General features: G+C 28.4%; 4 protein-coding genes across 4 annotated transcripts; all 4 read right to left on the bottom strand.

Annotated features, from left to right (window-relative positions):
* Positions 1 to 2,112: 2,112 nt before the first annotated feature.
* LOAG_03993 (hypothetical protein) lies at positions 2,113 to 7,381 on the bottom strand (the record flags this gene model as incomplete). Its single annotated transcript, XM_003139530.1, has 5 exons — positions 2,113 to 2,219; positions 2,943 to 2,957; positions 4,194 to 4,372; positions 6,379 to 6,400; positions 7,375 to 7,381. The coding sequence occupies 5 exons, from the start codon at positions 7,379 to 7,381 to the stop codon at positions 2,113 to 2,115; spliced, it is 330 nt and encodes a 109-aa protein (XP_003139578.1).
* Positions 7,382 to 7,403: 22 nt separating this feature from the next.
* LOAG_03992 (hypothetical protein) lies at positions 7,404 to 9,061 on the bottom strand (the record flags this gene model as incomplete). The annotated part of the gene is made up of 2 exons (XM_003139529.1): positions 7,404 to 7,570; positions 8,917 to 9,061. The coding sequence occupies 2 exons, from the start codon at positions 9,059 to 9,061 to the stop codon at positions 7,404 to 7,406; spliced, it is 312 nt and encodes a 103-aa protein (XP_003139577.1).
* A 2,297-nt stretch (positions 9,062 to 11,358) lies between these two features.
* Positions 11,359 to 12,240, bottom strand: LOAG_03991 (hypothetical protein; the record flags this gene model as incomplete). The annotated part of the gene is made up of 2 exons (XM_003139528.1): positions 11,359 to 11,475; positions 12,094 to 12,240. 2 exons carry the CDS (start codon positions 12,238 to 12,240, stop codon positions 11,359 to 11,361), a joined length of 264 nt encoding a protein of 87 aa, XP_003139576.1.
* Positions 12,241 to 16,060: 3,820 nt separating this feature from the next.
* On the bottom strand, positions 16,061 to 16,240 carry LOAG_03990 (hypothetical protein; the record flags this gene model as incomplete). The annotated part of the gene is made up of 1 exon (XM_003139527.1): positions 16,061 to 16,240. The coding sequence occupies one exon, from the start codon at positions 16,238 to 16,240 to the stop codon at positions 16,061 to 16,063; it is 180 nt and encodes a 59-aa protein (XP_003139575.1).
* Positions 16,241 to 17,183: the final 943 nt, after the last annotated feature.

The raw sequence follows: 17,183 nt of genomic DNA, 5'->3' as shown, positions 1-17,183 counted from the left end.
GGGAATTGATAATTGAAGTAATAATCTGCGTTGTTCCGATCGTACAGGAATTATAAGTTGCTTCGTTTCGCATCCAACCAAAAATGATTTATTGTCTAACCTCAAAGGTGAACACTTCTGTTAACATAATAATAATGAAAGATTTCAAGGTAGGAATAAAGATGGAAATTTGCATACGAGTCATCGTTAATGTTCGAGTATTGAAATGAATTTGGATGTTTTATAATATTTGAAAAATATGAATTTGTAGCAAGCTGCTATGTGTTTCGATGAAAATGGAAACGATTATAGTAATAATATTGATGACAGCGACAACTAGTAGTAATGAGTATTAGCAAGACTGCAATAGAAATAAGCGATGACAAGGGTGTGATTTAAGGAGGGAAAGGTAAAAAAAAGTATAAGGTTTGAAGTAAATGAACGGAAGGATGAATATGGAAGGAAGGAAAGGATGGATGGATGAGTTGATGAACGGAGAACGGACTGATGGATAGATGGGCGTATGTAGTAGAAAAGGGTAAAAGTATGTATCTTGAGGGGTGGGGGAAAGTGAAGATGAAAGTGAGAAGATTTTTAGATGACAGTGACACGCTTTAAGGGATGAAGGATTGGTGGGTAAGGAATGGCGAAAGAGAAGGAAGATAAGAAAATAATGAAAATGAAAATTATTATTGGTTTGTTGTTGTTGTTGTTGTTGTTGCTGTTGTCGTTATCGTGGTCACTGATTTGACTGTTATGTCCACCTGCTCAGCGACACAGAAAAAAGAAAGGGGACGATACTTAACTTGCCTTGGTGCAACCCCTTTTCCAAACAAAAAACATCATGTTTATGAATGGAAGTGAAACAAATATCTTCTTTCCTTTTTCTAAAAAAGGGAAAGATTCAAACAAATTGGAAACGATCAAATTGAATTAAAATGGATTGAAAAAATGAATAAAATTTAAAGTATTTCCAGTTTAAAATTATAAATGTATTTAATGACACATACAATAACAGATGATAGTACTAATAATAGTATTCGTAATAAAAGGATTACAAATAGAAGGGAATGAATAGAAAAAAGCTTGCAATAATTAATAATAACTGATACTATTAATGAGAAAAATAAATGACTGAATATGATTGGATATGATTGGAGGAACATACAGACAGATACAAAGATAGATATGAATGAATGATTAAATAAATGAACGAAAAGACTAGATATTGGCAAAAAAAGAAATTGAAAGATACTTTAGAAAATGAGTGGAATTTTATTTTATTTTTTGCTACTTTGTTTGAATGGAAAAATACAAGTAAAAATTTTTATTGTTTGATTACATATATAGTAATGTTGTATGAAATTAGAATGAAGAACGAATTTTGTTGTTTGTTTTTGTTATTCTTATCTTTATCAATGATAGTAAGAAATGGATGACAGCAGTAATAGTAGTAGCAATAGTTGAAATGATGGTGATGATGATATGATGATAACAATGAAAATGACGATGGTACTGGCAAGTGTAGTGATTGAAAATGGATAGTGCGTTGTTGTTATTGTTATTTATTATTGACGATGTTATTAGATGGACAATGATCATCAGAATTAGATCAAAAAAAAAGAATTTGTTGTCCTTCATGTTTGAAACGGATCAGCAAAATGTATTTCAACAGAACAGCATTGCAGTCAGTATAGAACATGGAGACAAAAAAAAGATTTCGAAAATTTTAATGGAACAAGTTTTCATATCGGAAAAGAAATAATAATAGGAGGTGGAAAAATGGAAAGAAGAGGATTTTTTTTCTTTTCAAGATGGATTGATAAAAAAATTTTTTTGAAAATAAAAAAGGAAAAAGAAATCAATGAAAATGACCGATACCCAATTAGGGCTTTTGCAAAAAAATTGAATGGAAAAAAAAGAAAATGAAAAGGGAAAATTGGTCTGTTCTTGGTTTTTCTTTTTGTTTTTCGTTTTTTTTTTTATTTATTGTTTGTCATTTTGTTTGTTGCGACGGAATTACACATGGGTAGAGGGCGACCATTTCCCTCTTTATCCTGCTTTTCTTCTTTTTTGGATATATCCTGAAACCAGTTCCACCAAATCCATTGGGAAATAATAGATAAATGACCGTTAACCGTTGATATTGTTTGAAGCTGATTGACATGACTGATGATAGGTAATGGTAGTGATATTCATGGTCATGACCATGGGTGGACGATGATCATCCTTTTCCATTCCTTTATTTTTTAAATAAAAAGGAAAAAAATTCTGAAAATTTAAAATATGTCTTGGAGTAGAAAAGACATTTACTTTCCCGAAGAAAATTCATGTTTCTTCTAAAATTTGACATATATTTGGAAAAAAGAAAGTCATTTTTAAAAAAATTGCAGATCTAAATCAGTTCGTTGGAAAAATACAAATTAAATATTGTGATTACTTAAAAAATTCCTATTTCTAGTTTAATGAAACTCATATAACATATCGTATAAATATTGTGTAAAAGCATGTTGTATAATTTTATAATCTTGCTTAATATTTTTTTGAAATTTTAGGTGAAAAACAAAACTGTCTTTTTCTTTATTTGAATTTGCAGTCCATTCCTTTTTTGTTGTAATCCATAATTTTGTGTCATATGATGCACTCCAAGTAATGTATAAAATTTTAGAAGGGAAATAAATTTCATCAAGAATTTATCCTTCGTAATCAAAGATAAGTTTCAAGCTTTTAAATTGGTAATCCACAAAAATTTTTTAATTTGTAATTCGTATACATATTTAAACATAACTATCTTTTTCAAAAATTGTAGCAGACAAAGAGTTGAGTGATAAGGTTTCTCGTCAATAGAATACAGGAAAGAAGCAGATAAGTATCACTGAACCAAAATTTATAATGAAAAATTATAGGTCATATTTGTGATTATGATAAGGAACACAGATAATAAAAGGCTTTAGCGAAATCACCCACGAAATCATACCCTTAAAATTTATAGTGTTTTTTTGAAAAGTGGAAAAAAGGTGAAAGCTAATTTCAACTTCAATTTTTTTCCCAAATTGGAAAAAACATTTCCAATACCAAGCAGAAATTAATTTAAAAAAAAAAGGCGAAAAAAGGAAAAGCGAAATATATTTACATAAAAAACAATAAAGGGAAGAAGTGTTGTTTTTATTTTCGTTTAAGAAATTCAATTTGCCAATTAATTGGGTCCTTTTAACTGAAATTTCATCCGTTTCTATTTTGCTATTTCTTTTGCCCTACTCCTGTCATCCGTTAATCCTTAATTTGGTTCTCCTTGCCCTACGGGGATGCATTTTGGTTATTTTTTTCTTTAGAATACCGTTCGAAAAAAAATTTCGTCTCCTCCTCTCTTCATCAAATAATTATTGTATCCGTGTTAGATTAATCTCAAAACGTCGTTTCTTTCTTCTTCGAAAACTTGTTGAAATTCTTGAATGGAATACAAATTAAAAAGAAAAATAAAAACACTGAAGAGGAAACAAAATTGCCACATAAATTTCGAAAGAACAAAATAAGCACCCAAAAAAAGAGATATCCAGTTTTTAACTCATTGCTGAGATTGAAACTTTTCAGGAGAGATAAAACCGATGCTTAAATCAATAATTTCATTGAAGATTTAAATCTTTTCTTTAAAAAAGAGAAAAAACAAAGGGAAACAAAATCTCATTTCACATAAAAAACAACATTCACGAAATATTTCAAAGGATTATATGTCAAATTTGAGTAATTTCCATATGTTCCCTAAATGTTTATAACATCCTGCAATAAAATTACACCTGAACTCCACCCACAAAGTGTATCATTCATATGCATTTCAAAACAATATGCTTTTTTAAGCTGACCAAATGATTAGTTAATGAAAACCTGCGAAACTTTGTGAAATCAATTTGCAAAAAGTAAATTTGTAGTTTTTAAATTGCATTGCTATATAAAACTGAGAAAACAAAAGCGAAAAAGGATGCAAAAAAACTAGCTAATTTAAAAAAAGAAAAAGAAAATCATGAATGGAAATGAAATGTTATAAAAATTCTAAATTGAAATAAAGAATATATTCTGTAAACAGCTTAGAAATTAATATGAATATCATTATAAGTACATGCATTAATCATTTAAGTATAAGGCAAAGCATAATAAATCAAATAGAGAGTCCAAAAAAAGGAAGATGGAATGAATAATTTTGACAAACATTCACAAACAGGCAATTTCATCCCAATCGGTCACTCCAATGCCAAAAAGGCTGTATATATTTGTTTGATATTTATTTGTTGCATAAGGCGGATCCAAACGATACACGCAAAATTTTCTTTTAGCAATAAGGAAAACAGTTGATGATAAAGGAAATGCGTATCGAGCAAAAAAGGCAAAAGAAAACACTCTTAAAACAGCTAGTTTTTTCCTCCTTCCCAGCTCCCATTTAATTTAATAATATCGAAAAGGTATATTATTTCACTCACTTTGTCAATTATTCAACAAAAATATGTACGTGAAAGTAAATAGTAAAATCTGCATTTCATAATTATTTTATTCCTAATTTATGTACCAGTTGGTGTAAATAGTTGATGATCAAAGTGCTTAAATCTTACTTTACGTATTCTTAAAGTGATATTATATGGCACAAATCTGTCAAAAGAACCGTTAACATTAAATCGGAAGTAATGCATATTTTACGAAAATTTAGGCATACTCATCGACTACGGTAATTTACGTACACTTTCATTATCAGGTATTCTGTATTACAGAAACTATCACGGATGAAGGATATCGTATGGAAAAATTGTGATGAGCACAATTTTTTCTGGTGTACTGTAATTTTATCATTTCATGAAGAGGAATAGCAGCAAGAAAGAGAGAAGCAGAAAGATTCGATAGTTTCCATTAGGATTTGACTCACAACAGCAAGCTTGTAGCTTACTGATTGAAAATTTTAAAATATTCGATATTTCCTATTCACAAATTCTTAAGTAATTTAGAATCAATTTGACCAGGCATATTTGATTCTATCCTTACTTTAAAATAATTATTTTCAATTTAATTTTTAAAAAAATAAAACTAATTTAATCCTATGGCCCTCGTCTCTATTCGATCAGCAATGCATTTACGGAAATTTCCAACTATTAATATTGGATTACAAATTTTATTTTCTAAATATAATAATTAATTTCAAATTATAAAGGCATGTGATTTATACAGTAAGCATCTCATTATTTCTCATTCAACTGACTGCTTATGCTTTGCTTTATTTCTTTTATTTTCCAGATTCAACTTTGATTTTATCGTTTTTCCACCTCTCCGCCAGTATTTTAATATTTTGACCAATGAAATGAAATTTGAATAATGGATTAAAACTAAAACCTTTAACAGCAATGCTATCCAAATCGCCATAATTTTCGCTTCATATTTCATTCTCACATTCAAAAATCTTGTAAATTCTCTTTTCCTATTATATTTATTTTCGTGATAGAAAGTGAAGTATTAAAAATCTGAAATTCCTGTACTTTTACTAATTCGTTCTTATTGTTATGCCAATTTTTATATTATTTTCGTCAGACATAAGCCAGATTACAGGTAAAAAATTACTGAAGGATATTTAAAACACACTACAACAGTTTTGTTTCTGTATTCTAACTTGCTGACAGTTGAATTCTTCATCTAAATAGATTTAATAATGGAAGAGGACAAAGGAAGAGCATGAAGTAGATGATGAGTAAGAGAGGAAGTACAGTAGTTATTGAAAAAAAACAGAAAGAGAAAAAGCATGCAAAAAATTTTAGATAAGTCCTAAAATATACTGCACAAAAAAAAAAATGTTAGTTAACTGTCGTTTTGACGAGTTATGCAAACATAATAATGATATGTTCAGTGGAAAATAGTGAACAAATTTTGGGTTGTCATCTTCTTTCATCCAATTTTCTCCATTGAATTTTTTTATTGAATTGAATTGAAAATTGTAGTAAAAAATTTTGGAAATTTTGCTTTTTTCTTTGATACTTTTCCGAATTTTATAAAACGATATGTAAACAAGGAAGTAATATAGTTTTAAAAGGCAAAAAAAGAAATCGATGCATCACTCATATTCAAGCGAAATTTTATCCACCTTTTACCCTGTTGCATTAATCTTTTATGAAACTTTTATAGAGTTTGCTCAAGAAGTTTGCCGTGCAATATCAATTACTGATTCCGGCCTTGCATTACTAATTTAAACATAAATATTTGGCTAGAATTCGCAAAAAATAAAAATGAAGAGTAAATTAAGTTTTCTAATTATGAAATGAAATTTTTGAATATATATATTTGGTTATCGAGTGTAAGAGTTATATTATTAAAAGGGGAAAATAATTTCATGCTATAGGCTATTATGCAATATCGGTTACTGATTTTAACCTTACAGCATTAATTTCAATGACTAAAAAAAAATAACAAAATTATTTAAAAAACTTTGACAATTTCGTTTATTTAAATGAAAAAGGAAACTATATTTTCAATCATTCTATTTTATCATTATATCACAGTTCTTTGACACGACAGTGGAAGGAAAAAGAAAAAACTTTATTCAATAGCGGAAAAAAATGATCCACGATTTATTTATTAATTGTTTTTTTTTTTTAAAAAAATTAACTGAAAAATTAGGAAGTAATGTTTATATTCCAAGCATTCATCAAATAAGATCATCTTTATTCATTGTGAATTTTTAACATTTTAGTCTGATAGTGTAAACCTAACCAATCTCAATATTCTGTATTGTAAACCTAACCAATCTCAGTATTCTGTACATATATCTTTTGTCAGAATTTGAATTGCTTCTTCATTTTTTAGATCCAAACTTTCAGTTTTCCAAAAATAAGAATGAAAAATATTATTTGCTCAAGTAAGATAAATATTTTATTTAGATAATCCTGAAGGAGATGCTAGTACATGTATTTAAAGCAGGTAGATAAAAAGACCGAAAAAGGTTATATTGTTCGAGAAAAACCGGGAACTGAACAAATATGACGTTTTTTCTAAATTCTTCAAATTCTGACATATTATTTACTTCCGCAATTTTTGATTTATTGCTTTTACAAATAAGTCTGATAATTTTTTTTTTCCTTTTCACTATTATTAGAAGAAATAAATGACTGAGTAAATTTATTGGAAAGAATTCGCCTGAAAAATGCGACAGGAATTCGATAAATTAATTAGTTTTTATAATCACAGATATGGTACTAAATATACCAATGATACTAAGGATTATTGACTAGTGCATTGTACAAAAAGAGATATTATCGATGATTTTTTAAAATAAAACTTATAACTGGAAATATTCATTAATTTTATTCTGTATGATTCATAATACAAAACTTTACAACGTGTATAAGGAAGTAAGCAAGTAGGTATAACCGGACATGAATTATTTAACTTTTGTAAATTCATGAAGATACATATAAATTTAAGCTCAATTTCATCTCAAAAATTTTTATTGCAGAATCTCGTAATTCATTCATTACAGGTATGCCATCTAGTAGCAGTAACGGGTGCCGCAAGGTACCAAGGTACCTAGTTCCGTGAGGTAAAAATCCAAAAACGAGCTTTCCTTCTTTGAAGAAAAAAACATCAAACATCTCAAATAATGAACATTTAGTTTTGTTCCTTGAGGGGTTTCGTACCAATACGTACCTACTGCTACCTCCGTACCTTCTAGTTATTCACTAAATACGACGATCAAAATGATGATAATGATGGACCATTATCATTATCATGATCATCGCGGTTGTTGCATACTGCTAATGTTATTATAAAAACCTTAATTAGTAGAATGTTAATATTTAATTTATCCGTAAAGTTAAACGATTATGATTACATATGAAGTAAGAATGATCATTAGGACTTGATCTTCTTTTTTATTCTTAATTTAAGTTAGGTAATAAGTTATTGTGAATGTATTCGTGTGTTAAAAATAAGAAAGAGGAAGAATGTCTTCCTTCTTATCTTTATTTATCTGTCAAACTTTCCATTTCATTTTCAATATCACCAAACTGAAGCGCCATCTGATTTGAAGGAAGAAAGAACATTTCCTTTTATTTTCTTTCCATAAAATTTTCATGATTTGGAAATTGTGTCATAAAAGAAAAAAGGGAAATCAAAAAAAAGAACAAAAATTCTTTTGATGCATAGGAGAGAAAAGGAATATTTCCAAGGAAATAAAAGAATTATATATGGAAAGAAGAGGAGAAACAAAAACAAAAGTAAAATAGGACGGGAAAAAAGAAAAACAAATCAGAAACTAGAAAAGGGATAGGACAGAATTCAAATAGGATAGGATAAATATAGATAGTAAAATTGATTTGTAAATTCAGAACAAAACCTAATTAAGACAATTGCACTCTTGCTTTTTTTGTTGTTAAACGTTAATTCAATTTTTTCGAAATTTTAATTTACTACGTTTGTTCCGCAGTGGTCAGTTATGTTTCACTTTCATTTTCTTCCATTCACTATTTCTTCTTCGCAAAGCACTGACAGGCAGTTGATGGCATTAGAATGCTACGGTAATTGACAATTGACCTAATCAATAGAATCAAAATAAACAGAAAAAGTTTCGTCGTTATTTCACTTGAATACAATTAAGAGATAACATTTTAACTGTTATGAAGATATTTTGTACCATTTTAAACCAACGGAATGATGAAAGCAACGAAAAGATACTCCTTTTGGAGGGATCTGTCTTTTTTATTGATGAATTCTGAATTTATTTTAAAAATTAAATGGATCAGAAATATAACAAAATAGAATCAAGTTAATGTCCAAAGATTTTGCGGTAAAAAAAATTACTCATTAAGCAAAATTTTAATTTAACATATAAGTGATAGCAATTTTATGCCGTCCAATAAGACATAATTTTCTTTTGTATAGAAATATTGGTCCAATACGGTGAATTTCATATACTGGTGGGAAATTTTTTCAGTATCACGAAATAAGCAGACGATGATGGTACACTACTACAATCGGATGTTATTACTATTAATTGGATATCAAGGAAAACTGATGAATGATTACGAATAATCACTGGTGGTATAAGAGAGGATGACATCACAATGAAAATACTTTCTGTAATAGTGAAAATGATAGCAATACACCTTCATATAGGATAAGAAAGAAGGTATCTGAATAAGACTTATTTAACATCGAAAGTTTATTCGTCTCATGTACTGCTGATGTTAAACAATAAACCACTAATTTTTTTTTTTTAAACAGATTTAAAGATAAAGAATTATGGTTTTTTTTGGGGAAATAGTCAGTTAAATGAATCATAGAATCTTTTATTTTAAGCTTATACACGAGAAATGAAAATCTAATTTCATCGAAATGAATCATTTATAAATGCCTAACATATAAGAGTCTAGGAGTAATCCAATCTAGAATTAGTCGCTTGATATATTCCTTTTATTTATTAAAATAATAATTAAACAGTTCTTATGAAGATATATTTTGATTCCTTATTAGATATACAAGTGTTTCGTCATTTCCGAAAACCTCCAAAAAAATGATTGCAATTCAGCTCCAACAAGAAATGAAGTCCTTTTTTCTGTAACCCTTTCCCATGAATACAAACACTTCGATAAAAAAAAAACGAATTTATTTTTTCGAATGAATTTTTTTCTTATTTTTTAAACTGTTAATTTGATAAATTTACAAACAATTAATTCGCTTTCATTAGCTGAATGACTATAATTGTGCTTACATTTGCAATTTCAGTAATTTTAATAAATTTTCCATTCATATTTTTGTTATTTTGGTCGGAAAAGTTTATTATTCAAAATTTGTCTTCGTGATATTTCGATAATAGCGAATCGGTTTAGATAAAACAGTTTCTTTTCCCCACAATTAATTATCAATCCACTTAACTTAAATAGTTTAAAAAGAAACGGTGCAGACAATGTTGGTTATTATGCACCGGTTGGTTACTACTTGATTAGTTGTCAACTGGGTCAAACCAATAACACATACACACATGCACAAAATAACCCCCTAAAATACTCCATCCTTTCCACGATCTTTCTGGATGAATGCAAAAGATTCCATTCTTGAGAGGATTTTCTATAATTCGCTCATTCAGCTCTTGTTCCCATTTGCAATCTTCGAAAGCACTATGAAAAATAGAAATATACTAAAATATCTCTTTTGGTAATTAAAATAAATATTTGGAATAGATTGTGTGTTACTAAAATTAACAATAATTCTGCTGCTACTCCAATAAATTACTATTACTGTTATAACTATCATTCTCATTATTAGTGTTAACAGTATCAATCCCTATGATATTTTCGTATCACTAATATAACAATTGTTGCATCTAAAATAATTAATGTAACTCTTACTAATGTAGTTTTATTGAAAGGAACGAATAAAAATTCATTCACTATTGCAACTATGACGATGAACACAATAATAATAATTGTTACTACAGCTATTGGAATCATTCTTTTTATGGCAGAAATTCGAAGGCCAAAATGTTTCAGATGCCTTAAGTTAACTTGAAGTGGTAGTGGTTAAAATAATATTAAGTTAACTTGAAGTGGTAGTGGTTAAAATAATATTAAGTTAACTTGAAGTGGTAGTGGTTAAAATAATATTTAAATTTGTAAAATATTATAAAGAACTGCTCTAGTTGGTATAGAATAAACTGGATTATTCAGAAAAAGAAGACAGTACTTATCAAACTTTATTATTACCAATACTACAAAAGCAAGATATTACTTTAAGTAGAAAAACAGAAAAAAGAAATTACTATAATAAATCAATGAAGTTTAAGAATAGGATTTATTTAGATTTAGAAGCCTTCGCATTCCCTTTTTGTTCGATTTTCATTCGTGCAATTAAATTGTTTAACAGTAATAAAAAGTTTTGCGAATCTTTCTTTTAAGTAAAAAAACACAAACTTGTAATTTCCTTCCTGCATAACGTACATGTGTAACTTTTGAAATGTGCTTGCATTCGATGACGACTTAGTGACGATGAATGACAAAAAATTTTTTGGCATATCGAACACCGGAAAGTTCCTGTAAAATTAAATCAGCTTACTGTGCTTAATCTATCTAAGAAGACAATTAATATATAACTGCAATGAATTTCATCCATGACAATAATATATACTTGGAATGCACTTTATCCATAATAATGTTCAGTAAAACAAATGCTTTGGACCTGTTTTTCTATATTAACTCTATTGCAAGCTCTTTAAATAAATATCACTGAGAACATAAAGATCTGTAAGAACATAAAACATCTGCAAGTACGGGTAAATAAATCATTATAAAAGCGTCCTTTTCATTTTATAACTAATTCATTCCTTTCTTTGCATAGTTTAATTATTTCAAAGTTTGTAAATCAGAACATGAAACAAAGATAAGCACCTTTTAAATCAGGTCTTTTCAGTACAGTCCTGAAATTACCATGTTGAGGAGTAATACCTTGTTCTGCATTGCTTAATACTCGTGAATTTTGCTGAAAATTAAATAGGCTTACAGATGAAAAAAAGTGTAAAATCAAGGATTATAATTACTACATTTAAATTCACCAAGATGAAAATTTTTTGCTTCCCCATTACTTTAATTGGCTACTTTCTGCAATGCAATTAGGGCATTACACATGTCATATTCACATCCTTGCTACTGTGACATAAATTTGAAAATTTTTGATATAGGGATATTTTAGATGTTTTAGGAAGATATAAAAGTTTTAAAATAATACATTAGAGAGAAAATGATTACACTTAACAATTTATCATTGAATTTAAAAAGATTTTACGGACAATTAAGAAGTACTAGACGAAGAAATTTATCCCACTTAGAATAAAATCAAATGATTCATCAATTCTATGCTAAAGTTATTACTTTGCTTTAGGAGGAAGAATCATTTTCCATCTTTTCCCTTCATTATTTATGTTATTTATCTTCAACAACTAATAACAAGTTAGGTAATTAATGCGAAGCCTAAATTATAAGGCAATAAATAATTAAAGTAAAAGCATAAAAGTCCCTTAAATAAACGGGAAAAAATCCGTAGTTTGAGAGCTTTTGAAATTGATAATGAGCCTCACGATAGCTTAAAAATTAAATGTACTTGTTTCGAAAGTTGCTCAAGAGTTTTAACAAAATCGTCATCCATTAATGCTTGCTTTGGAGGTGACGGTAAACTTGCTGAACTATCGTGATCGGATGATGAAGATGTCATCGAATTTTCCACAACACCTACAATTTCATATTCCATCATGAATTATTCAAGACTTGAAATGATTTGCAAAACATAATACTTGCAAGGAAATCTGTATGGTAGCTATTAAAAGATAATATTAACATATAGCATTATTCCGTAATGAACAATAAACTTTTCAATATTTAAATCTACCTTTTAATTACAATCAAAATTAAGCATTTCAAATATTTTTGCGACGTATAAAAAAAAACGACGTATAAAATCATCATTGTACATTATCAAAATCATTGTACATTATCAAACAGTGTGAAGCGCAAATAGAAACGGCTCACCAATTCCTTATCGAAAATATTTACGCGGTATGCTAGGGCTAAATAAGGTAAACAAATAAGCCAATTATAACAACGGAAGAGAAGCCTATCATATCATTTTATGTCAGCCTAATGTCATTATAATACCGGAAGGGTAATCATCTAATCATCATTTGTCTATAATCTTCCATTTCCGGAATTTTTTTTCCGCATACATATACGTAATTATGAATAGAATTATATTTATATGTGCCTAATTCGCACGTTTTTAATGATAAACTTCAATGATAATACTATCCAGAATGGATTCAACAAAAGGGAGAAGGAGGGGTAGAGGAAGAGGAGGAGAGAGAGAGAAAGAGAAGAAAAGAAGGCTCTGAAAGGAAGAGGATAAAACAAAAGATGGTTTTATTTCAACAAATTGTTATGATTATCTTTTCTCGCCTCCTCCCCTAACCCACCTGATAATATCCCTCTCCTTTCGATGTTATTTGGTTCTATTTCTGTTCGATATATACAAAATATACCATAGGGATGTACAAATTCTATGTGAACAATTACAGTTGCAAAAGCGTATTTTAAACCGGTTTATATCCGAATACTTTTCTGCCCATCCGTCTATCCCACTATCCTTTGTACTCTTTCAACCTAACTTTTACCCGCTATTCTGGATGAAGATAATAATTCGATGGTAAAACATTTTTGATCAGGCGCAAAATGCGAAATGCTAGAGAAGTGTAGTTGAACTTTTTGCATAGAGTAAAATATCAATTGTAAGTTTTGGAAGCCAGTTATGACCTGCCTTTTTTCGAGCTAATAATCACCAACAGACAGGTACAAGCAAGACATGGTTTTTTAACTATCACTGTTAGTTCAACTGGATAAATGGACTGAATGAACAAACTATATCACATTGACGAAATCACGACGTATCATGGTGACAAAATTAACGATAGTCATATTATAGTGATAAAACGAATCATAAACCATATCATAGTCGTAAACTAATGGTAAACTACATCATGGAACTAACGACTAACCACTCATAGTTGTAAAAGTAATCACAAACCAGCTCATAGTGGTGAAACTAATAACAAACCATATCATAGTGACAAAAGTAACGCTTGAAGGAGTATTGTTAAAATTAAGCTAATTCAGACGCTAAACTGTTTAAGGAACGACAAAGATAGAAAGGCAGCTTTTTTGCCTTTCAGTTTTTCAAGAACTGTTCTTTTAAGTAATGAGGAGAGCGTTTAATATAAGCATTGTTTTTTCAAATTATTTTTCCGGAATAATTTTTCCTCGTAACTTACATTTATTTCCATTCCAATTTAAATCTTTCTCGCTCCTCTTTCTCTTTCTCTAATCCTCCCTCTCGTTTTTCTCTCCTCTTTTCCGCTTCTGATTACTTCGAAATCTGACAATTCAGAGAACTTTAGCTTTTTCATCTACGCTTTCAATGTTCCAGTAAATTTTACTTATTTCCAAATTGGGAAACAAAAAGTGAAGAATGACGAACGTGCTGCTTTTTTCCTTCCCAATATTTCAACGAAAAATGATTCTCTCATTACATTCAATTTCATTTATTTCTGATTACATCAGTTTTCTTTCCATAAAATATTACTGAATGTTTGAGACGATACAAAAACTGATGGTTATTGCAAAAGATGAAAAATGAAAATTTGAAGTAAGGAATCGGAATAATTGGATCAAAATTTGAATTACATGAAAGTCCTGTTCCACCAGCAATTACACGCATACACATACACACACACACACATACATGCATGCACACACAGACACACACATACATACATACACACACACACATATGTGTATATTATCGTAGTAATAGTAGTAGCAAGAGTAGAAGCAGTAGTAGCACATACGGGTCACTAGGTCATATGACCGAAAAAAAATTAAGAAAAAAAGAAAACTTCCTTCTCCCAATTTTTTTATTTCCCCTTACTGTTTGAATTGCTTCTATTTTTTTTTTACTTGATTCGTAGCATCATTAAAGATGTCAGCCTCCCGGGAATTATTTGGGATATTATTACTAATTAGAATAGCTGAATGGAGAAAAAATATACAATGAATGAGTAGAATGGATGAGAAATTTCACTCCCCTTCTCTCTCTCTCTCTCTCTCTCTCATACAAACATCTTCTGCTAAAAATTTAATATATTAAGTATTTGTAATTTAATTTTCATTAAAAAATAAAATAGACTTTACTTTTGCCAACAAAGTGCATTACGCATTATCAATTACCTCCCTTCTTTTTTAGTTTATGCAAATAAATTCGATCCTATTCATGTGACAAAAGAAAAAAAAAACTATGCCAATTGAAGCATAACTAAATAACTAACTTGACTTGTTTAGTTAAAATTAATCAGAGCGAAGAATTAATAAGAAAAAAAGAAACTTTTTGGTAATTAGATTTTTTGGCAATAAGAAACTTTCTGGCAATTTCATCGTAAATAATAAATACAAAGTTTTGAAAAATGAAACAACACAAAAAAGTTTTAAAAATGGAAAAAAAACAAACAATAAGAATGAAATTATTGTCAGTGCAAAACAGGAATTCCAAAACGTTCAAAAAATACAAAATAAAAAATTTAAGAAGTAATGCAAAAATTAATGTTAAAAAAAAAGTAAAAGTGAATTTGCATTCCAAAAAAAAATTAATAACTTCCGAGAAACCACATTTATTCAACTTGAAATTTTATTAAATTTGCATAAAATGTTGAATTTTTATTTCTCTTTGGATAAAAATACCATCGATAATTTAAAATAAAAAGTATTATGAAGAGAAAAAAGAATAAAACATAGTTTCAAAATTTCATGGAAATTTTTCTGGAAGAAAGTAGTTGTAGAATTTTACAGAATTTTGCATTGATTTACAAAACATATGAGAAATAAGTTGGAAAAGGTCAAGTTTTATTTTAAATTTAATAAAAGCCTATGGTTGAAGTTTTCAAAACAAAAGCAAACCGGATTGTAAAAAAGATTAGACTTCCTAGGACTTCAATTTTATGAAATTCAACATACTTTACGGTCAATGATCAAATATTTTTTTGTTTGAAATGTGCGGTTTCTCAATTTATAACATATGAAAAGATTAATGTTACTTCATGATAAGGAATTAAAATTTATGCAATTTCTAACAATTTCAAAAAGTTTGGGCTATTATGGTTGAAGAAGTAAATGCATTCTGAGAAAATCAAATAATATATTAATTAAATAGAGAAAAGGCTGTAAGAAAATACAAAATTGATGATATTATAGTGATTGCAAGTAATTTGAATAAATTTTGATGAAAATTTAAAAATTTCATTTCAAATGATAGGAAAGCTTCTCTATTGGTTATCAATATAAACTATCATAGCAATATCCACTTTATTAAACTGCAATATGACAAGTTATTAATTAATCTACAATACCGCAAGTTATTGATTAATCCACAATATTGCAAGCTCTTACGACTTTTCTTCGTCTTTTAGGAAAAAAAAAGAAAGATAAATAAATAAATAAATGGCTGTAATTATTTTATTGGTCGAAATTAATCACAAACCTTCACTGTTGTCTTCCATTGCTGTCATCGCATCGCTATCTTCCGTTGCAATCACCGCGGTAATATCGTTGGATTTGGATCTATGCTGTCGTTCTGCGACACCGCAAGCTGCTGCGATTTTTAGTTGTTCTTCCAGTTGCGAATGTCCAGCATTCAATATTAATGCATCCATTATTGTACAAATAATTATAAACAGATAAATATTATACTTTCAGATGCATTCTTCTATTTGCAATATGCTTTTATCCGTCGTGCAACTATCATTCGATCGGTGAAATCACTGCAAAGTAATAATGAAATTCGATCGGACTTAATTTAAACAAATTTTTTTAGATAGCACAAGTTATACGAATTTCAAACGTAGTCGCATCTTTCTATTTCCTTTGAAAAAAAAGGATAATAATGGATAAAAATTCACATATTTTGAATATATTTTATTATAAGTTAATACACGAAAGATTTGCAATTTAAAACAAGTCAATTTAAAAACAATAAAGGAATTTAATTCGGTAGGAAATATTGAAGTTTGAATTCGAAAAGGACAATCTTAAGCTCTTAAATTTAATATAACACCCAATAGGCAAATTAACATTCTTTAAGTATTATCTTTGAATTATATCGAAGTTCCACAATTTATCCTTCACTTTCCATATATGAAATTAAATTTATGCTAAATTATTTTAAATTTTCGGAACTTCCCACTGCTAAAATTTGGAAAAACTGCCGAAAAATACAGCTAAAGTCTTTGAAATTTACTTTTCCTAAATCATAAGAAGATTTTAAATATTGCTCTCAACCTAATTTATATGAATGTTTTGGAAGCAATAGCAAAATAAAAAGTTAAGGAATATTTACTATAATTAATTCATTGAGTAATTACAAATGCTAAAATCAACGAAATATTATTTTAATGATTGGTAATTAGAAAAAGGAGGAAATAATAACTTATTAATTATTATATTAGCAAAAAGGAACTGTTTTACAATTTATGGATTTGACTATTAAGTTGAGAGAAAAAAAGACAAAAGAAAAACAAAAACCAAATTTTTACGAAAAATTATAAGATTTCAATGAATTTTAGTTAGAAATAGCATATCCTTTAAAAAAAAAAAAGA

Source organism: Loa loa, assembly GCF_000183805.2.
Source record: "Loa loa unplaced genomic scaffold supercont3.84, whole genome shotgun sequence".
NCBI classification, from domain to species: domain Eukaryota; kingdom Metazoa; phylum Nematoda; class Chromadorea; order Rhabditida; family Onchocercidae; genus Loa; species Loa loa.
This window is presented reverse-complemented; position numbering and strand designations above follow the sequence as displayed.